The sequence below is a fragment of the Physella acuta genome, unplaced genomic scaffold, assembly GCF_028476545.2.
Source record: "Physella acuta isolate Inbredline_101_S28 unplaced genomic scaffold, ASM2847654v3 ptg000390l, whole genome shotgun sequence".
NCBI lineage: Eukaryota > Metazoa > Mollusca > Gastropoda > Physidae > Physella > Physella acuta.
In genome coordinates, this window is record NW_026731909.1 from 150,705 (window position 1) to 170,968 (window position 20,264).

Genomic DNA, 20,264 nt, shown 5'->3' on the forward strand with positions numbered 1-20,264 from the left:
TCAATTAAATATCCCTGTATGTGTTCATTAGTTGAAGTTGCAAGTTTTTTTTGTGAGTGTTACACTATGTATTTGAACTTTGTATAGTTCAGCTATTACCTACCTAAATCAGTGTTCTAGACCTTAATTCCGCCTGTTTGTAATCTTAGCTCTGTGAACTCAGTGACAAAACAAAAGACTTAACATTGCAAATTATCACCTACGAGCCGACCCGCGGCACGCCGCTATTTAGTTGTTTTATTTTCTATTTTTCACTAATTCATAATTTGTGAATTTAACAGTACCAATGCTGCCACTCAAAATATCTATATATATAATTCTCTTCTGGGAGACGTTAGAAAACAAGCTGCAAGCGCGCCTTGCAGTCCCCTCTCTTCCTCTCTATTGCTACCACCCCCACCCCCCTAACATGGTCTGGTGAGCTGTGGTTCACACTAAATGTTTACATTTTACAATCGCAGAGGCGGGTTTGGTGACGGCTATTAGGGGCAGATAATTTAGTTTGAAACGATTTTAAAGTTAGAGGAGGCAACTAAGGGGGGGGGGGGGGGGGGGGAGGGGGGTTTAGTGATTTAAAGCACATATTTTCAGTGGCAGCATTGGTACTGTCGAATTAACAAATTATGAATTACTGAAAAGTAGAAAAAACAACAGCTAAATAACGGCGTATGATACACCGCGGGGCGGCTCGTTTGCTTTAAAACACTAAAACCCTCCTTTCCCCCAATCCCTGCCCCACCCCCTCGTGAAAGCAGCCTCCTCTTAGTTACCTCCCCTAAGTTTAAAATCGTTTCAAACTAAATTATCTGCCCCTAATAGCCATCGCTAGACTCGTCTCTATGGTTTGTAAACATTTAGCGTGAACCACAGCTCACCAGACCATGTGAGAGGGGGGGGTGGTGGTAGCGATAGAGAGGAAGAGAGGGGACTGCAAGGCGCGCTTTGCAGCTTGTTTTCTAACGTCTCCCAGAAGATTGCTTTATTAAAGGGGAAACCACTCTTTTTCTTAGCTTCAAAGTAAACATTTGTTTAAATTCTGTTTTAACTAGGGCTTCCATTGCTTTTTAGGGAACATTCTGCTTTAATTATATAATTATGATAATTGTCAAGTAATCAAATACTAATTATTATTACTCTCAATACTCACCTATACTTACATGAGTGCAAACAGTAATTAAAGATTTTTTGCAGTAAATCTATAGTAACCTCTGAACTAATGGCATTTTAATTATAAATATATTTTTCTTGTATATATACACACGTATCTTATGTTTGGAATGATTATATAGCTAATAGTTTTGATCAAAATAAAACCTGATTTAGTCTGTAATCAAATTCACTGCATTTTTACTTGCCACATATTTACTTGCTGGTTTTTTTAATACTCTATTAACATAAATTTGTATATTTAATTATTTTTATATTTTATGTAATATTGTGCCACATAAAATGTATAAACTATGCAAATGGAAATAAAAAAAAATTTTCTGCATATCATTTTTTATCCATATCTAAATTATTTAGTATTTTCAGAAAATCTATTTAGTTCTAAAGTGAATTTTAATTTATATTAGTTACTTCCCATATTAAACCAGGGAAGACAACCCATAACAATGTTCACTAAATTCTTAAAACTTAAAAATTCAGCAGTCCTTAAAAGAAATGGTAATCAATTTTATCTATTTTAATAACTATGAGTTTAAGAAACTTTCAGTAAATCCTTTGCTATGTTATATACACCTTAGGTATTATTAGATTAGCACTAGTTTAAATATAAAAACATTGCTTTTAATTAACTGTAAAGTTTTAAATCAACATAATTATTTTTATTAAATCACTCTTGAGTTCATCAATCTTTCAACAAACTTTTATTTAACTCAATAACTCTGTCATCAGTCTGTCTGGATCAGGGGTCGGCAACCCGCGGCTCGCGAGCCGCATGCGGCACTTTTGATGTCAACATGCTGCTCTCCAGCTCTTTGCACACATTACTTTAATGGTTATATAATTTCTTTCGCACTGGGCGGTGGGGTACAAGTTTACCCTGCGTTCAGGTAGGGAGGAATATAAGCCTGCGAGAACCTAAGAACAGAAGCGACCGACACACAGTAATCAAACCGACATCCAAGCCAGTTAGTCGGGCTTGCCGTGTTGAGGCCTGCCTGGCTAATGGGAGACACCTCCTGAGCCGGTGTTATCCGTAAAAAAAATAAGAGCTTCTAAAGTGGATTGGGATAGTATGTTATTTGATTAATAATTTTATTTTTCTGGTGAAAAATGTGTATGTTTTTCAATGAATTAAAATTATTTTATATTTAACGCTATTTATTTTAAACAACAAATCAAATTTATTTAACTAATCCTAATTAAATACAAAATGTTGAAAAATAATTGTTGGTGGCTCTTTAAAAACTGGGAAATTTTGTAAATTGTAACTTTTGGATCTTCCCCCTCGAAAGGTTGCCGACCCCTGGTCTAGATCGAAACGCCCGAGCGAAATTGCAGGCACTTCTACAGTTCGTAATTGGTACGTTGGTCAAGACATGAAGACAATGCATCATGACATTCAATTTGACTTAATTGGTTGCCTGATTAATTTTTTATGAATTAATTAAAATTAAGACCAAATTAGTAGGCAGTCCTATCATCACGTTCAACAGGTGCGCAATGGTTTTTAGTCATGTAGTTCTATTGTAAATAAAACATGTAAAGTACTAAGAAATTTTTTTAATAAAAAACGTTTTAATAACAAGCTTTTATGTAATAATGCACTAAAAAGTAGAAAATAAATAATAGACTATTATTTAAATAACTATAAAAAAAGCGTGGTTCTCTTCCTAAATATTACTAAAGGTATCCAATAGATACTAAAGAACTAAAGTGACCCACGCTTTTATTTAAATAGTAGTGTATAATGTATGTTCTCCTTTTTAAGTGCATTATTGCATAACAGCTTGCTATTAAAACGTTTTTTATTAAATTATTTCGTTAATTTGCTCTCCGGCCAGCCAATTTTAAATAACGGTAATGTATTTAGACCAGAGGTCGGCAACCTAATGAGATGGAAGAGTCAAAAGTAACAATTTACAAAATGTACCAGTTTTTAAAGAGCCACTAACATTCTTCATTTCAATTCTTGTTATTTGATGAGGATTATATTATATATATATATATATATATATATATATATATATATATATATATATATATATATATATATATATATATATATATATATATATATATATATATGTATGTATGTATGTATGTTTGTTTGTATGTATAAAATTATATATTTACATTGGTTACATCAATCGAAGCTTTGGCCTTATATGCCTTTTGAAAGTTTGTTTAAATCTGGCTCGTAACTTGTTGTTTTCAATTTCAAGCACGCCTCTAGATTTTTATTAGTTAGTTGGCTTCTTACTTAAGTTTTTGTTAATAATGATGTAAGAGAACTCTTGCTAGCACGAATATCTTGACCTAAAGATCGTCCGCACTCCAGATGTCAACTTCTTCACCTTACTGTAGCATTCTGGAAAACTGTTCCATGCGTCAAATATTCGTGACTCAACTCACGGCATTTCTTTTAGAGCTGTGTACTTATAAAGTGTAACGTGCATGCTTTTCTTAACCTCCAACTCTTGCAACTTGCTCTTGTGTTCTGTGAATTTACTACTCCACAAATGTTTGGTTTTCAAATCCAGCAATTGCATTTGAAGCGAACCAACATCAATTCCAAATGGCTCAAAGTTGATCTCATTTGTTTTTGTGTTGAGAGGATCTACTATGAACGCCATCTGTTTTCAATCGCTCAAATCTCTCAGCGGAGACATCCTTCTTTGTGCTGATAGTAATGCTGGAGTGATTCATGTTAACGGTTTCATCACGATATTTTTAAAAAGATTTTTCCGTGTCTTCAACAAAAACAAGTAATTTTTTTTTCGAAACAATCTTTTTTTTTTTCAAGCAAATTATATGACGCTGAATTTTTTTGTTTTCAATTTGGGATGGCACTTCAATAGAAAGTCCATTGAAATAGGGAGACTTACTGACAGCTGTTTTAAAGCATATATTTTCAGTGACAGCAGTGGTACTGTCGAATTCACAAATTATGAATTACTGAAAAGTAGAAAAACAACAAAATAGCGGCGTATGATACGCAACGGGCCGGCTCGTTATTAATATTTGCACATGGAACTCGAGAGCCGCATCTTGACATCAAAAGAGCCGCATGCGGCTCACGAGTCGCAGGTTGCCGACCCCAGATTTAGTCATTTAGACCCAGCTCTCCGTCGTTAGCACTCAAGAACAGACTTTTTGTCACACACGACAAGCAAAACTTCACAGAAGAGCTGTATCAAGTTACTTTCTCCTTTTTTAATTTTTTTTATTCTCCCCACAGCCTCCCTTTAATTCTACTTTTTAGCGCAATTTCCATACGGACAATTGCGATTATTAACTCGTCATTTCTGGATGGATGTGTGTCCGATGTGTGTCCGCAGCTTTAAGTCGTATCTCCTCCTCAACGAAGCGATATCGAGGACTAGTTCCAAAGCAAATATGTCAAGCAAGTTCCGAGGATGATTGTGGGCCAAAAAGATTCCCGGAATTCCTTCCTGGATTTCCCGGAAAAGCCAAAAAACCTCGAAAAAATGCAGTTGTTGGCCCATATCTCAGCAACCAGACCACTTAGCGACTTGAAACATTTACCAATCGAATCCTGCCATAATTTAGAACAATATTGCCGAAGAAAGTTTTCAAAAATATCCTTTCGTTCGGTCACAAAAAATTAATTAAGGAAATTGCGCTTAAATTGTCACTAGACTTTTTATTAACTTGTTTACCCTTCTTTTCGTCCAATAATCTGCCTGTTTGTGTACGCGCGTGTGTGTGTGTGGGGGGGGGGGGGGGGGGTAAGCACATAAGTGACTTCATACACCTTGTTAGGTGAGGGGATGAAACCTCTGTGACGAGATACACGTTCTTTGATGTAGCACTTACTTTGTACTTTGTTGACGAACAAGAAAAAAAAAACACCTTAAAGTTTAATTTTAAGGGTGCTACTGAATGTTGGGATGTCACTTTTTTTTTAAAGAGCGGTGGTTGGATGTGATGTTATGGGGGTAGTAGAGGGGGGTGGGAGGGGTTTCAAAGACTGCAAAAGTGACCTGATGTGTATCTATGGACGACCCATCATCTCGGTCTACACATTTTTACTGTACCCACTAATTTTAAACATTTTTTCTAGTGTGTGTGGAAGGTGTGTGTGTGTGGGGGGGGGGGTCTGTAAAATGAAGGATTTATGGTTGGAAATTCGCGAAAAAAAATTGCTGTACAAGCACATAGGACAACGTTTAAAAAACCCAACAGAACTGACTTTAAAAAAGAAATAGCTGTTTATTTATTTTTTTAAATTACAAACTAGTTTGGAGGCAAATAAACGAAACCTTCACAGCTATAGTGCTGACTACTCCTGCTACAGCCATAGCCTCTAGTGATGGAACGACACACATTGTTTCTAAGCGTGCCGAGGCTGGGGTCATCTATTTCTGAGACAGGCTCACCGAGACCGTCTTCTTGGAAATATTGCTCATGATGCTCCGCTCGGAGTAGGCCTTGCTCAGGTTGATGGAAGACCTTGAGATGGGGGAGGGCGCAATCTCTATTTTTGGCTCCGGGCAGACGTTACGTTTGAGCATGTCGGCTAGCGGTTTGGTGTATTTATAGCTGCCCATGTCTTTCAGAAGGCGGAGTCTGTCATTGGCTAGGCAGCGAGCTTTGAGTGCGGGGAAGTCTTTCAGACGTGCTGGGCAGAAAATGGCAGTTTAAAATTTCGTACAGGAAGGGATTTTTGTTGTTGTAAACACGGGGATAATTTACCCAGGGATATTTTACACTGGGATATTTTACACAGGGATATTTTACACTGGGATATTTTACACAGGGATATTTTACACAGGGATATTTTACACAGGGATATTTTATACAGTGACACGTTTCACACCAGGACACTATTTACACAGTAGCATGATATACAGAGGGACACTATTTACAGGGATACACTATTTACAGGGATACACTATTTACAGGGATACACAATTTACAGAGGGACACTATTTACAGCGAGACACTATTTACAGGGATAACCATTTACATGGGACACTATTTACAATACCATTTACAGAGAGACACTAATTACTTGGAGACACTATACACACATGGGCAATAATTACAAAGGAAAACAATACACAGTTACAAGGTTTTAACGGGGATACCATTTACTCAGTTAAACAAGAAAAGATCAGCATCTTTTAAAAACCATGGTTGCTAAACCGAAAAGTCTCGAGTTCGAACCCTCGGGCAGATGAGGCTCGTTAGCTGGGGACAGCCACTCTTCTAAGAGAGACAGCTCCAACATCAAACAACTGCTGCCATGCAGTTTGTTCTTGGTTGGACAAAGGCTATGGAAGCAAATCCAAAAAGAAAAGCAGGCTGAAATCGGAGTCAATGGTCTCAATGGCGCATAACCAGTTGACAGGTAATCCTTAATTGTGTTGGAGGCGTGGTCGAGTCGGCAAAGCTCATGGTTGATAAATTCGAAAAAAGTCTCGAGTTCAAACCCTCTGGCAGATAAGGCTCGATCCCTACCAACACTAAAAATTAAGAACGAAGAAGAAGAAGAAGACAAGGTTTAAACGGGGATACCATTTACACAGTTAAACAACAAAAGATCAACATCTTTTAAAAAGAAAACTCCCAAACAAGAAAATAAAGACAGATTATCGTACGATAACACTGTAACTCTACTGTACCTGCATTGAGTACCTACCAGGTGGCAAAAGCTGGCGAGAGATATGCACCGGCTGGCTCGGCCTTTTGGATGATGGACTGGCGAAGGATCGTCTCGGTGATTTCTCCCTTTCTCGGCAACTGGTCTCGACAGCTTCAGCCGGCGCGGGCTGCGGGGTGTCCAGAGTGTAATTCTTCGAGGCGACGGTCTGGGGCCTGACGAGGTAGTCGGCGTTCGATATGGCCACGGTGGACGGAGTGATCTCCCTCGTGAAGAAGGTCAAGGAAGACTTAGTATAAAGGTCGGCGTGGGTAAGCCACCGGTGTCGGTCCAGGAAGTGCTTGACGGTGTAGTACGTCGCCACGGGGTACTGCCGAGGTCCGGTTTTGGGTTCTGGCGCCGGCGCGTCTGCGAAGTAGATTTCCGGTTCCGGCGAAATGAAGTCCTTATCCTTCTTTATTTCAATGACTTCCGAGGGGTGGTGCCCTTTGAAATGTATCTTGTTTTTCTTAGACATGTCGCTTATTTTCACACCGAATGAGCTGACTCTTCTGTATCCCTGCCGGGGTTTTGAGACGTTACTGTCGCTTAAGATAAACTCCAAACTCGGACTGGGTGTCAACTTATTATTCGTATTGTGAGACAGTTTTCCCGAATTATTCCGGCTTCGAATTTGAGATTTGTTTCGGTTTCCCAACTCGTATTTTTCTGCTTTAAGTATCTCCGCCATTTTGTTTAAATTCACCATCCTCGCAGTTTTAAAATCGCGTTTCTTTGCGGATAAAGGGCGGCTGGCGTGCGCTCTTTGCTCAAGACTTTCAACCGCGACTGCAATGTCGGTTCCCAGAGGTTTGACGTCACTGCCGTGAAGGGAGACCACGCTAGCGAGTTTGGGTAATTGTACAGGTTCAGCTGACGTAATGCTCATCCGATTTACGGCGTCTGCAGTTCCGGAAATGCCAGGCGAGTTTAAAGAAGTTTGTGAATCGTTCTTCATGTTTCTGTTTACGTTGCCTCTAGCGTATTCTTCCCAGAACATGTCCATATTCTCGGGATCGTTTTCGTTGAAATTTTGCCGGCAGTTTAAAAAGCAGTCGATTAGTTCATCCAGTTCATCAGCGATGTGGCTGTTGTTCCTGTCTTGACCTAGTTCACCAGCGATGTGACAGTTGTTCCTGTCTTGATCTAGTTCATCCAGTTCATCAGCGATGTGGCTGTTGTTCCTGTCTTGACCTAGTTCACCAGCGATGTGACAGTTGTTCCTGTCTTGATCTAGTTCATCCAGTTCATCAGCGATGTGGCAGTTGTTCCTGTCTTGACCTTGAAGGTAAGAGATGCTTCTAACCAACGTCCATGCCCCATGCTCCTGGCCAAGGCTGTCTGATTTACAACTCAGTATTTCTGTTGAGCTAATCGAGGCTTCAAAGAAGTAGATATATATTTGTTTTGCAAGTGAATCGCTATATTTAAAAAAAAAACTAAATGACTAAGCTTTATTAAGTTAATTTAAGAAATAGACTGTTTAACTAATAATAGTAACTATGCAACAAGCTGATTATGTGTCTTCACACACGAATGTCTGGTATTAAGTAAAACAGTACATTATTAATACATGATTGATAACGTAACATAAAAATTCAAACGCTTTTTATCCCAGAATCAGAGACAGAAGCAGTAGGGTTGCTAAGGTTAAAGCGACGCCTTTTTCGTAAACTGATTGTAATTAAAAAATTATTTAAAAATACTCAGTTAAAAATACTCGTCGTTCATCTGCCCCACCACCACCCCCCCCCCTGCTCCTGCCTCGACTAGAATTTTCCTTGACGGTAGTGAATCACTTTGCTACACAATGTAGCCTGCTGATGTTTTGAATTCTGTACTGCCCAACCCTCCCATATAGGATTTAATTAATGTTACATAGATAATCCTAAATTTAGGTAACTTTTAAAAATAGAAATTCACTCCCCCCCCCCTCCCCACAACAGATATACAAATAATTTGGAAGAACACACTCCTTATAATGTCTGCCAAGTGTTAGTTTGGAGAGAAGATCAAAGTTGACATATTTAAGACAGAATGAGACAGTTAGTTACAAATAGAATGTGTACACTTGTTGCATTATAGGCCTGAAACACATTTTGCCCTACATCAAGGGAAACAGCTTTGAGTTCGTTTCCCAGAATAAAACAAAAATAGAATTTGAGTGTAGAACAATTCTTGCAAATGTAGGCCTACATTTTTATTTTTAGTTAAATAAAACAATAAATAAAACTACTACGTTTACATTTAAATAAGTGAGAGTCACTATTACTTAGATAAATAGTATAGCCGTTTATTTCTATTTGGATTTTCTCCTAATGTAGAATCTAGGATCTGTTTCCAGACAATCCTCACCAAAAAAAAAAAAAGAGTATAGAAAAATATATAAAACATGTATTTTGTTTTTTTATTGAACAGGTCTAACTTTGTAAATGTCGTTATAATTGTGCATGAAAAAGTCTGTATTAAGTTATCTATAACACTTAATCTCAAGTTTGCTTGCTTGTATTGAACTATAGATGTCAAAAAGTGGCGGGATTCAACATTTCGCGCGCGCACCTTTTTGCATCAGTGACTGGGCTTATGTGGAAAAGCCCCGATATTTAACCGTGCTCTTCTCTCTCTCTCTCTCTCTCTCCCATCCCCCCCCCCCCCCCCCCCCCACACAGATCTATTAAGTGATGCCACTGTCCAACCTCGTTAAGGACATTTGATCATGTGTTTGTTACAATTAAAAAGGGTGTGAAAAAGACATCGGATTGGATGCTGTGCCACAATAATTTGGTTGAGATGGGTGGGGTGGGGGGGGGGGGGGGGAGGGTGTGTGTGAATATATGGGGTAGTTGGTAGGGTCAACATTACTATTTTTTATATAATATATTTGTGTGATAGCTTATTTATACGAAAAATAATTGTGTAGTACTCATATCGCTCCAACTTTATGCACACTCTATCTTCATTCGTCCAGCTGTCCATACTCCATTTTACCTGGCTGACTGATACAACAAACAGGAAATAATCTTGGAAAAAAAAAGTTTAATTCTAAAAATCATTCAACTTACTAAGGCGGCCTTCGGTGTTGGAAATTACATCATCAGATACGAATTTCCGAACCCGGTTGTGGGGTTTCCCCTTTTTAGCCCGAGGGGGGCGCTTGGCGTACAAATTGACGTGCATGTCTTCGCTGGGTATTCCAAGAAATCTCTCGCCCTCCATAGACGGGCTGGGTCTCCAGTTGGCTGTGAAGTTCCTCTGGCTTAAGGCACTTCCGCTTCTCTTACGTGATGCAATGACGGAGAGGGGGGCTCGATACCTTGGTTCGTGGGATGAAGAGATACAACTTGATTACATATGTTAATTAATTAAAGACAGGCTGAGTGAGAGGTTGGGAGGGGGGGGGGTGGACTCGATACCTTGGTTCGTGGGATAAAGAGATAATACTTGATTACATAATATTTATGTTAACTAAAGGCAGGTTTGAGATGTTGGGAGAGGGGGGGGGGGCTAGGTAACTTGGTTTATGGGTAACAGAGATTTGATTGCTTATGTTAATTAATTAAAGGCAGGTTGTGTGAGAGAGGGAGGGTTGTTTGGTACTTTGGTTCATGAGTTAATGAAATAAAACTTGATTACATATGTCTATTAATCAAAGGCGGGTTGAGTGTACAAAGTGAGAGGGTGAGGGGGTGGGTAGGCGGCCGAGAGCGAGACGTCATTAAAACAAGAGGAGGGAGGGGTGGGCTCCTTGAAACTTTCAAGGAGGATGAACGAACTTTAATTTCTGGAGGGGGGTGCACAGACACGGGTGAAAGTATATATTTTCTTTTATATATTTTTTCTACTTCGTCCGAAGAGATGCCTGAAAGAAACACTGGGTCTGGCGGTGGTGGATGGGGGTTAACAGAAGGTTGGTATGGTGAACTTTGATATAATGTATTAAATAATAATAATGTAATAATGTATTAAAATATATCAAAGCATTTAGTAAGTTCAATTTATATGACTTCTAACTAGCAATAAATACGTTGTTAAATATTAAGTGCAATGTAAAATGACATGAATCCGCATTAAAAGATATGACAAGTAATCGACATTTTCTATACATAACTCAAGTTTTAAGCAAACAACAACGCTGATGATCAGATCCCAGTTTTTAACGTACCCATGATGGCGCCGGTTGGAGGCGGAGCGACACCTACGGGCAGAGGCGTGTCCCACTTGGATGGGCTGGTTGGTCAGCTGTATGGCCATGTTGTGGTCAGCCCCCAAGTCTAGTGAGGCCAGGACGACTTTGTTGGAGGTCGTGTTGTAGGCGGCCTTATCCTGGGACCTCAGGGACTCCGTGCCCAGGTTGTCGTATTCTGGGGGAGAAAACTAGAGGCGTTACTAGGGTGGGGTGGGATCAGAAACCCCGCCCCACGAAGAGTCTACCGCCCCCCACCCGAACGAAATGGAATTTATAGAGAAAATGTGAACTGTTAACAGTGTCCGTCCCCCCGGAAATTTTAGTTCCCCCCCCCCCCCGAAAATTTCAGCCCCCCCCCCACCCCCCGTTACGTTTGCCTGTCGTCCCTACTGGGACATAGGCCGCTGACAAGAGCTTTCCAGACGTCTCTGTCCCCCCCCCCCCCCATCTAAGAAAAAAGGCTGTAAGAAACACTGGGGGGGGGGGGTTTAAAAGGGGGTGGGGTGACGCGGTCGGTCGGCCCTCGCGACACTTCCCCAAAAGATAAAATTTATGTCGTTGGCCTTAAATTGACACATTACCGACATGAAACTTGCTCTGGAACTGTGCCTCATCCAACCGGAATATAGCAGCAACCGTAGCATCGGCCTGACAGTGATGAAAGGAGGAGTTATAAAACATACAAAAATTCATTATATATATGTATATATATATATATATATATATATATATATATATATATATATATATATATATATATGCATACATAGACAATGTTATACAAACAAATGAATTTGGGATATTTAGGCGGTATATACGTAATAATGTTTTTCGTGCTACAGACCTAAAGTTTTACCTGACGGTACAGAACTGCGTACATCATTTGTTTTACAAATCTTAGGATTTATGCTGGTATTAGCGTGAGAGGTTCTGGTGGTATGAAACTTTTCACGTGGTATGAAACCATATCACGTGGTATGAAACCTATCACGCGGTATGAAACATATCATGTGATATGAAACCTATCACGTGGTATGAAACCTATCACGTGGTATGAAACCTATCACGTGACGTGGTATAAACCTATCACGTGACGTGGTATAAACCTATCACGTGGTATTTAACCTATCACATGGTATGAAACCTATGACGTGGTATTAAACCTATCAAGTGGTACCAACCTGGAGGGTGGGGTTGTCCCTGAGCACCCACACAGCCGCATGCAGCCTGGCGTTCTCGTCCCTGAGCTTGCTGTTCTCTAGCATCGTCTCCTCGGCGTTGTTGTGGTACAGCATACCATTGGGGAACCTCGTCCTCATCAGTTGGTGGGTGTCTTACAGAGAGAGGATACGCTCATTGAAATAAAACTCAGTTGGTGTCTTACAGAGAGAGGATACGCTCATTGAAATAAAACTCAGTTGGTGTCTTACAGAGAGAGGATACGCTCATTGTAATAAAACTAGGTGGGTGTCTTACAGAGAGAGGATACGCTCATTGAAATAAAACTCAGTTGGTGTCTTACAGAGAGAGGATACGCTCATTGTAATAAAACTAGGTGGGTGTCTTACAGAGAGAGGATACGCTCATTGAAATAAAACTCAGTTGGTGTCTTACAGAGAGAGGATACGCTCATTGTAATAAAACTAGGTGGGTGTCTTACAGAGAGAGGATACGCTCATTGAAATAAAACTCAGTTGGTGTCTTACAGAGAGAGGATACGCTCATTGTAATAAAACTAGGTGTGTGTCTTACAGAGAGAGGATACGCTCATTGTAATAAAACTCAGTTGGTGTGTGTCTTACAGAGAGAGGATACGCTCATTGTAATAAAACTCAGTTGGTGTCTTACAGAGAGAGGATACGCTCATTGAAATAAAACTAGGTGTGTGTCTTACAGAGAGAGGATACGCTCATTGTAATAAAACTCAGTTGGTGTCTTACAGAGAGAGGATACGCTCATTGTAATAAAACTAGGTGGGTGTCTTACAGAGAGAGGATACGCTCATTGTAATAAAACTAGGTGGGTGTCTTACAGAGAGAGGATACGCTCATTGTAATAAAACTCAGTTGGTGTCTTACAGAGAGAGGATACGCTCATTGTAATAAAACTCGGTGGGTGTCTTACAGAGAGAGGATACGCTCATTGAAATAAAACTCAGTTGGTGTCTTACAGAGAGAGGTTACGCTCATTGAAATAAAACTCAGTTGGTGTCTTACAGAGAGAGGATACGCTCATTGAAATAAAACCATCAGTTAGTGGGTGTCTTACAGAGTGAGGATACGCTCATTGAAATAAAACTCAGTTGGTAGGTGTCTTACAGAGAGAGGATACGCTCATTGAAATAAAACTCAGTTGGTGGGTGTCTTACAGAGAGAGGATACGCTCATTGAAATAAAACTCAGTTGGTGGGTGTCTTACAGAGAGAGGATACGCTCATTGAAATAAAACCATCAGTTAGTGGGTGTCTTACAGAGAGAGGTTACGCTCATTGAAATAAAACTCAGTTGGTGGGTGTCTTACAGAGAGAGGATACGCTCATTGAAATAAAACTCGGTGGGTGTCTTACAGAGAGAGGATACGCTCATTGAAATAAAACTCAGTTGGTGGGTGTCTTACAGAGAGAGGATACGCTCATTGAAATAAAACTCGGTGGGTGTCTTACAGAGAGAGGATACGCTCATTGAAATAAAACTCAGTTGGTGTGTGTCTTACAGAGAGAGGATACGCTCATTGAAATAAAACCATCAGTTAGTGGGTGTCTTACAGAGAGAGGATACGCTCATTGAAATAAAACCATCAGTTGGTGTGTGTCTTACAGAGAGAGGATACGCTCATTGAAATAAAACTCGGTGGGTGTCTTACAGAGAGAGGATACGCTCATTGAAATAAAACTCAGTTGGTGGGTGTCTTACAGAGAGAGGATACGCTCATTGAAATAAAACTCTCATCAGTTGGTGTGTGTCTTACAGAGAGAAGATACGCTCATTGAAATAAAACTCTCATCAGTTGGTGTGTGTCTTACAGAGAGAAGATACGCTCATTGAAATAAAACTCTCATCAGTTGGTGTGTGTCTTACAGAGAGAGGATACGCTCATTGAAATAAAACTCGGTGGGTGTCTTACAGAGAGAGGATACGCTCATTGAAATAAAACTCAGTTGGTGGGTGTCTAACAGAGAGAGGATACGCTCATTGAAATAAAACTCAGTTGGTGGGTGTCTTACAGAGAGAGGATACGCTCATTGAAATAAAACTCAGTTGGTGGGTGTCTTACAGAGAGAGGATACGCTCATTGAAATAAAACTCGGTGTGTGTCTTACAGAGAGAGGATACGCTCATTGAAATAAAACTCAGTTGGTGGGTGTCTTACAGAGAGAGGATACGCTCATTGAAATAAAACTCTCATCAGTTGGTGTGTGTCTTACAGAGAGAAGATACGCTCATTGAAATAAAACTCAGTTGGTGTCTTACAGAGAGAGGATACGCTCATTGAAATAAAACTCAGTTGGTGGGTGTCTTACAGAGAGAGGATACGCTCATTGAAATAAAACTCAGTTGGTGTCTTACAGAGAGAGGATACGCTCATTGAAATAAAACTCAGTTGGTGGGTGTCTTACAGAGAGAGGATACGCTCATTGAAATAAAACTCAGTTGGTGTCTTACAGAGAGAGGATACGCTCATTGAAATAAAACTCGGTGGGTGGGTGTCTTACAGAGAGAGGATACGCTCATTGAAATAAAACTCAGTTGGTGGGTGTCTTACAGAGAGAGGTTACGCTCATTGAAATAAAACTCGGTGGGTGGGTGTCTTACAGAGAGAGGATACGCTCATTGTAATAAAACTCAGTTGGTGTCTTACAGAGAGAGGATACGCTCATTGAAATAAAACTCGTCATCAGTTGGTGGGTGTCTTACAGAGAGAGGATACGCTCATTGAAATAAAACTCGGTGGGTGGGTGTCTTACAGAGAGAGGATACGCTCATTGTAATAAAACTCGTGGACAAATTATCACACAGCACTATCCTTATGATTTTATTTGATTGACACTTTAAAAAATTTATAAAAAAAAACACATTGTTCATCGGTATGTTATTTTAATAATCAGTCTCCTGGGCTTGAACTAAAATTAAAATAAGTGGCGGAAACCTCCTAAAAACCCGTTATTGACACTGTAGATAAGTCTCAATGGACTGATTCATTCTCGTGTTATTAAACATTGGTTGCCTTTGGTCAGTTTCGTTTTTACTGGCAGTAAATCGCGATCTTATTCTCCACTCGAAATTTATTCTGATCTCCCCTTCAAAAAGACTTAACTCCCCTTTATATTTTTATATATTTGTTTACACCATTTATATATAGCAAACCCCGTGAATTTTTAACCAGATGGACCAATGTTAGGAAAATTAAGCCCTACTTATAATAAATAAGTTTTAATAATAAGATTTACTTAGAGAGTAGTATAGTAGGCTATTGCATATACAAATAGGCAACACCATTTAAAACTGATAGTCTGACATAAATGCAATCAACTTTTCAATGTGTAATTTAATTCCACATCCACTTCCACTAATAATTTTTCTTTCCAACCTAACTCTTTTAACTAGGGTTTCTAAAAAAATTAATATGTTTATTTAAAGTAGATTAAAACAAGTAATTAAAAAAAGTCTAGTGACAATTTTAGCGCAATTTCCTTATGTTATCTAAAAATAGCTCTGTCTCAGCGTAAATCAAGAGCAGGGTTAGTAAAACCATTGGTTAGTTATTAAAACGTTTTTTATTAATTTTTTTCCAGTATTTTACATGTTTTATTTACAATAGAGTAACATGACTAAAAACCATTGCGCGCCCAGCTACCGAACGTGATGTCGCAGCCATTGAACGTGATGGCGCAGCTATTGAACGTGATGACGCGTGTGGTGTGGTTGCATAAAATGCCTACTAATTCGGTCCAAATTTTAATTAATTCAAAAAAAATTTTGTGACCGAACGAAAGGATATTTTTGAAAACTTTCTTATGCAATATTGTTCTAAATTATTGCAGGAATCGATTGGTACATGTTTCAAGTCGCTAAGTGGTCTGATTGCCGAGATATGGGCCAAAAACTGCTTCTTTTTGAGGTTTTTTGGCTTTTCCGGGAAATCCATGATAGAAACCCGGAATTTTTATGGCCTATGTTCATCCTCGTAACTTGCTTAACATAATTGCTTTTGGAACTAGTCATCGATATTGCTTCGTTGAGGAGGAGATACGACTTAAAGCTGCGGACACACATTCATCCATTCATCCATCCATCCAGAAATGACGGGTTAATAAACGCAATTCTCCAGAATGGAAATTGCGCTAAAAAAATAACTAAAATTAATGTTTGACATTTAAAATTCATACCCGGAAAAGAAATGAGATACTCGTTCTCCTGGAGACCGAAGACCAGGTTGATAGCGTTCTGGCACCCCAGGGACGGCTCGCTGCGCACGAGGGTCAGGCAGTCCCAGAGCCGCAGGTTGTCCATGTAAAGATGGTGGTTCTCCTCCCAGATGTTGTACTCCACCCCTCGCCCACTGCGGTGGCCGCCCTTGCCTCGATCGCCCATGACGGTGCCGCCCTCTTGTGCACGGTTCCAGTCCCAGGATCCATTTTGTGGGAAGGCCATGTGGGTTCAACGACCGGACGCCCTCAGCCGAAGTCAAGAGAATCCATTCGTTCTTTGAATAGAGTTTGTTAGGAGATGCCATGCGAAATTTGAATAGTGAGTAAAATGTAATTTAGGTAATGAAATCAAGTACGTAGAACTTCCAAGAGCTGCCACCCCCCCCCCCCCCCCCCCCACCTCTCTTCAGATTAGATGGTAAACTAGTTGAAGTAAGGGGAAGCAAATGAAATAGTGCATAGAGTTCTAGCACAGACCACATTATTAGTCATTATCCCCACATATAGATCTACCATGTTCACAGAATTTGGTAAACTCTACTTCATCTGTCCATTGACCGTTGTGTCCGAAAGGGTGAGAACTTTACTTTCCTTAGATAAACGTAGATCTAAATCTAGATCTAGACAAGTAGGGTCTCTTTAATTTTTAAAATATAAATTGTTTTCAGATAAATTCATCCATCGTGGCTAGTGTAGTTTAATAGTGCGTCAGGAAGGTGCTGGTATCTGTTGATAAAAGAAAATAATAAGGTCGATTAGAAAATAGCTTTCAAAAACCTGTCTCTACAAACCTCCCATTTTGTCTTCTTATTTTGAGCATGAGTTGTCAACAAATGGAAGCACGGAAAGAAATCGGTGCGGAAGTCGCATCCTTTCGAAACTGCTGCGCTAGCGATGGGAATTCCCGAAGTGATGCAGTTTTAAACATAGTGGCTTATAGCCTAGCTACACAATGTTCGCATAAAGTAAAGATGAAATTTGGTCTCTAACTTACACAGGTTCAACAGTATAAGTTAAAACTTCCTCATCGCTTAATCTTGAAATGATAGTTGTTAGGATTTGATTGCGCAATCTTAAAACATCTAATCGTATTTTAATGAAGTTATGTAGTTTGGCATCGGGTGGGGGGGGGGGGGGGGTATGGGAAGGGGAAGTATGTGAACCATAAATGAGGTCGAAGACTTTAAGTACCTCGGCAGCTATATATCAGCAAATGGCAGCATGGAGAAAGAAATTGCCACCAGAATAGCAATGGCAGCACAAGCTTTCAACAGACTCGCTAAGATCTGGAAATCATCCTCACTGCAGCAGAGAACTAAAATAAGGATCTATAAGTCAAATGTACGGTCTGTACTCCTCTATGCTGCAGAGTCATGGAAACTAAACAAGAAAGGAGAGAGCCGACTCAGAGGCTTTGAAAGAAGATCCCTCCAACGCATCCTCAGGATAAAGTGGGACGACAAAGTCCCGAACAAGGAAATATGGCGAAGGACAGGATTAAACGACATTGTCTCAGAAGTTCGAACGAGGAGATGGAGATGGCTGGGCCATGTCCTACGCATGAGCAAAAAAAGACTCCCCAACATGGTGCTGAAGTGGAACCCACCCGGAAAGAGAAATAGAGGAAGACCACTGGGAACATGGAGGAGGGAGATGGAAGAAGAAGTACAGGCTACTGGCAAGACCTGGCATGAACTAAAGTGGCTCGCCCAGGACAGGGTGGAATGGCGGAGATTTGTTGCTGCCCTATACTCCACAGGGAGTGATGAGGATTAAGTAAGTAAATGACCGTAACGTTTTTTTGGACGATATTTACCTCCCCCTTCCCACCGTCACAAAAACCAAACCCCTCCCCTTACATGACGTCACAACTCAGCTTACACCCCCAGCCCCTAAAAATTGCAACTTCATTTTTTTTTAAAACATCGATGTCTTTCAAAAACATTAACTGAGCTTGGTCAACATAAGGTATAGTAGACCATTTAGTTTCCAATTTACATAGACAGCTATCTAAAACGCGAAATAACGGCTAAAATTAAGTATCTTGCATTACTTTAAAATAAAAATGTGACGTCCACTATCTCACCCCACCCCCTCGTCACAGTGTCTCAAAATTACGCCCCCCCCTCCTTCCCTAGTGTTTCTTCCAGACTTTTTTCTCCGGGGGTGCACTTGAAATTTTCGGGGGGGGGGGGGTATATATATATAAATTCCATTTCGTTCGAGGGGGGGGGGGACGGTAGACTTTTTTCGGGGGGGGGGGAGCGGTGCCCCCCCCCTCCCCCCCCCCCCGAAGAGATGCCTGGAAGAAACTCTGTCCTTCCCCCTTGGAGTAACTTTTAAAAAAAAAGATATAAGGGTCTATTGATTTAAGTTAATTCTCTCCCCTACTATCAAGTTTGTGAACTTGAAAAAAAAAATCTGAGGCATAATTTATGTTGGCTATATCTTAAACCTGTGGGCATAAACAATCCAGAGTAATAAATGAACGAACATTTCTAGTGGGACCCACAAGCAGTGACGTAGCGAGGTCGGGTGTCACCCGGTGCGGCACTTAATGGTGTCACCCCCCAGAGGCGCAGCGACCCTTCCCGGGGACAAATTTTCGATCTGCACACCCCCCCCCCCCCCTCAAACTTTCGATTTGCACCACCCCCTCAAACTTTCGATTTGCACTCCCCCCCCCCCCCTCAAACTTTCGATTTGCACCCCCCACTCAGTTCTCTATATATTTTGCTATTTTTTTGCCTTGGTGTCACCCCCCCCCTAATTGGTGTCACCCGGTGCGGTCCGCACCCCCGCTACGCCTCTGCCCACAAGCTAGTGGTGAGGCCAGACTAGTGGGACCCTCAGTCTAGGGCAACCATAAGAACAGTCTGTGCACTAGAACCCACTGGCTTGTGGGGGTCCTGTCTAGAAATTGAGACCCCCCCAGTCGGAAGTGGGGGTGAGGGGGGGGGGGCATGCTCATATCAGAAGAAACAGAACGTGGGTTTGAGGTGATCTGCATGCATTTTTTAAAAATGGAAACATTTTAATTAATTAAGTAGTCCTTTTTATAAGTAAGTAAATTATGTATTTGAAACTAAACTGTTAAAGGGAAGTAATAATTCCAAAACAAACGTCTAGCTATGCAATTTTAATACTTAAGAGTGTGAATCTCTTTCCATGTTGAGTTCTTAATTACAGTAACTCAAAGCACACCCTACAAGTAGGCCTATTGCAAAACACGAATCAACAAATTCAAAAAAATTATATTAAAATTCTTTATTTGTAAAATAGTTTTTATTGCAAGCACATTAAGACTACTCATATGAAATAAAATTGAGTCTTCTATTGTATCTCTAAAACTATTTATTTATCAATTCAACAAAGAATTTTTTTAAACCTCATTGTAAATGAGGGTCACAGACATTCTTAATTTAATGTTCTTATATTCGAACACATCCCAATCAGGCAGGTTCTATTGAGAGAATGTATACAGACAAAAATACCTGGCCATGATATTAATGAACATGAACACTTATAACTAATAATGGATCAACATTTTACAAACATTGTTACATTGTTGTGACTATTTCAGTTGTATCCAAATAAATGTATGGAATGAGAAGTACATTCTTGTTTTTTTTTTAAAAAAAAACACCTAATTCTTTGAACATTTTTTTAGCATATTGACTAAAACATGCCTTAAAAATCTTGAAGATTACCAAAAATTTTGATTAAAAAAGATTACTACTAAAAATATTTTTTTTCTACATTATCTCCCTTGTACACTCCCTTACATTTTTAAAAAAACATGCATCCAGTATCATTAA

The 20,264-nt window shown here is 39.9% G+C and overlaps 1 protein-coding gene across 1 annotated transcript; it reads right to left on the reverse strand.

Moving 5' to 3' along the window:
• Positions 1–5,426: 5,426 nt before the first annotated feature.
• Positions 5,427–17,480, reverse strand: LOC131942150 (uncharacterized). Its single transcript, XM_059301882.1, has 9 exons — positions 17,441–17,480; positions 17,238–17,329; positions 16,405–16,721; positions 12,200–12,351; positions 11,600–11,666; positions 10,995–11,193; positions 9,895–10,145; positions 6,833–8,212; positions 5,427–5,809 (listed from the first exon to the last, which is right to left on the reverse strand). Exons 3-9 carry the CDS (start codon positions 16,667–16,669, stop codon positions 5,547–5,549), a joined length of 2,577 nt encoding a protein of 858 aa, XP_059157865.1. The 5' UTR covers positions 16,670–16,721; positions 17,238–17,329; positions 17,441–17,480; the 3' UTR covers positions 5,427–5,546.
• Between the last annotated feature and the right edge of the window lie 2,784 nt (positions 17,481–20,264).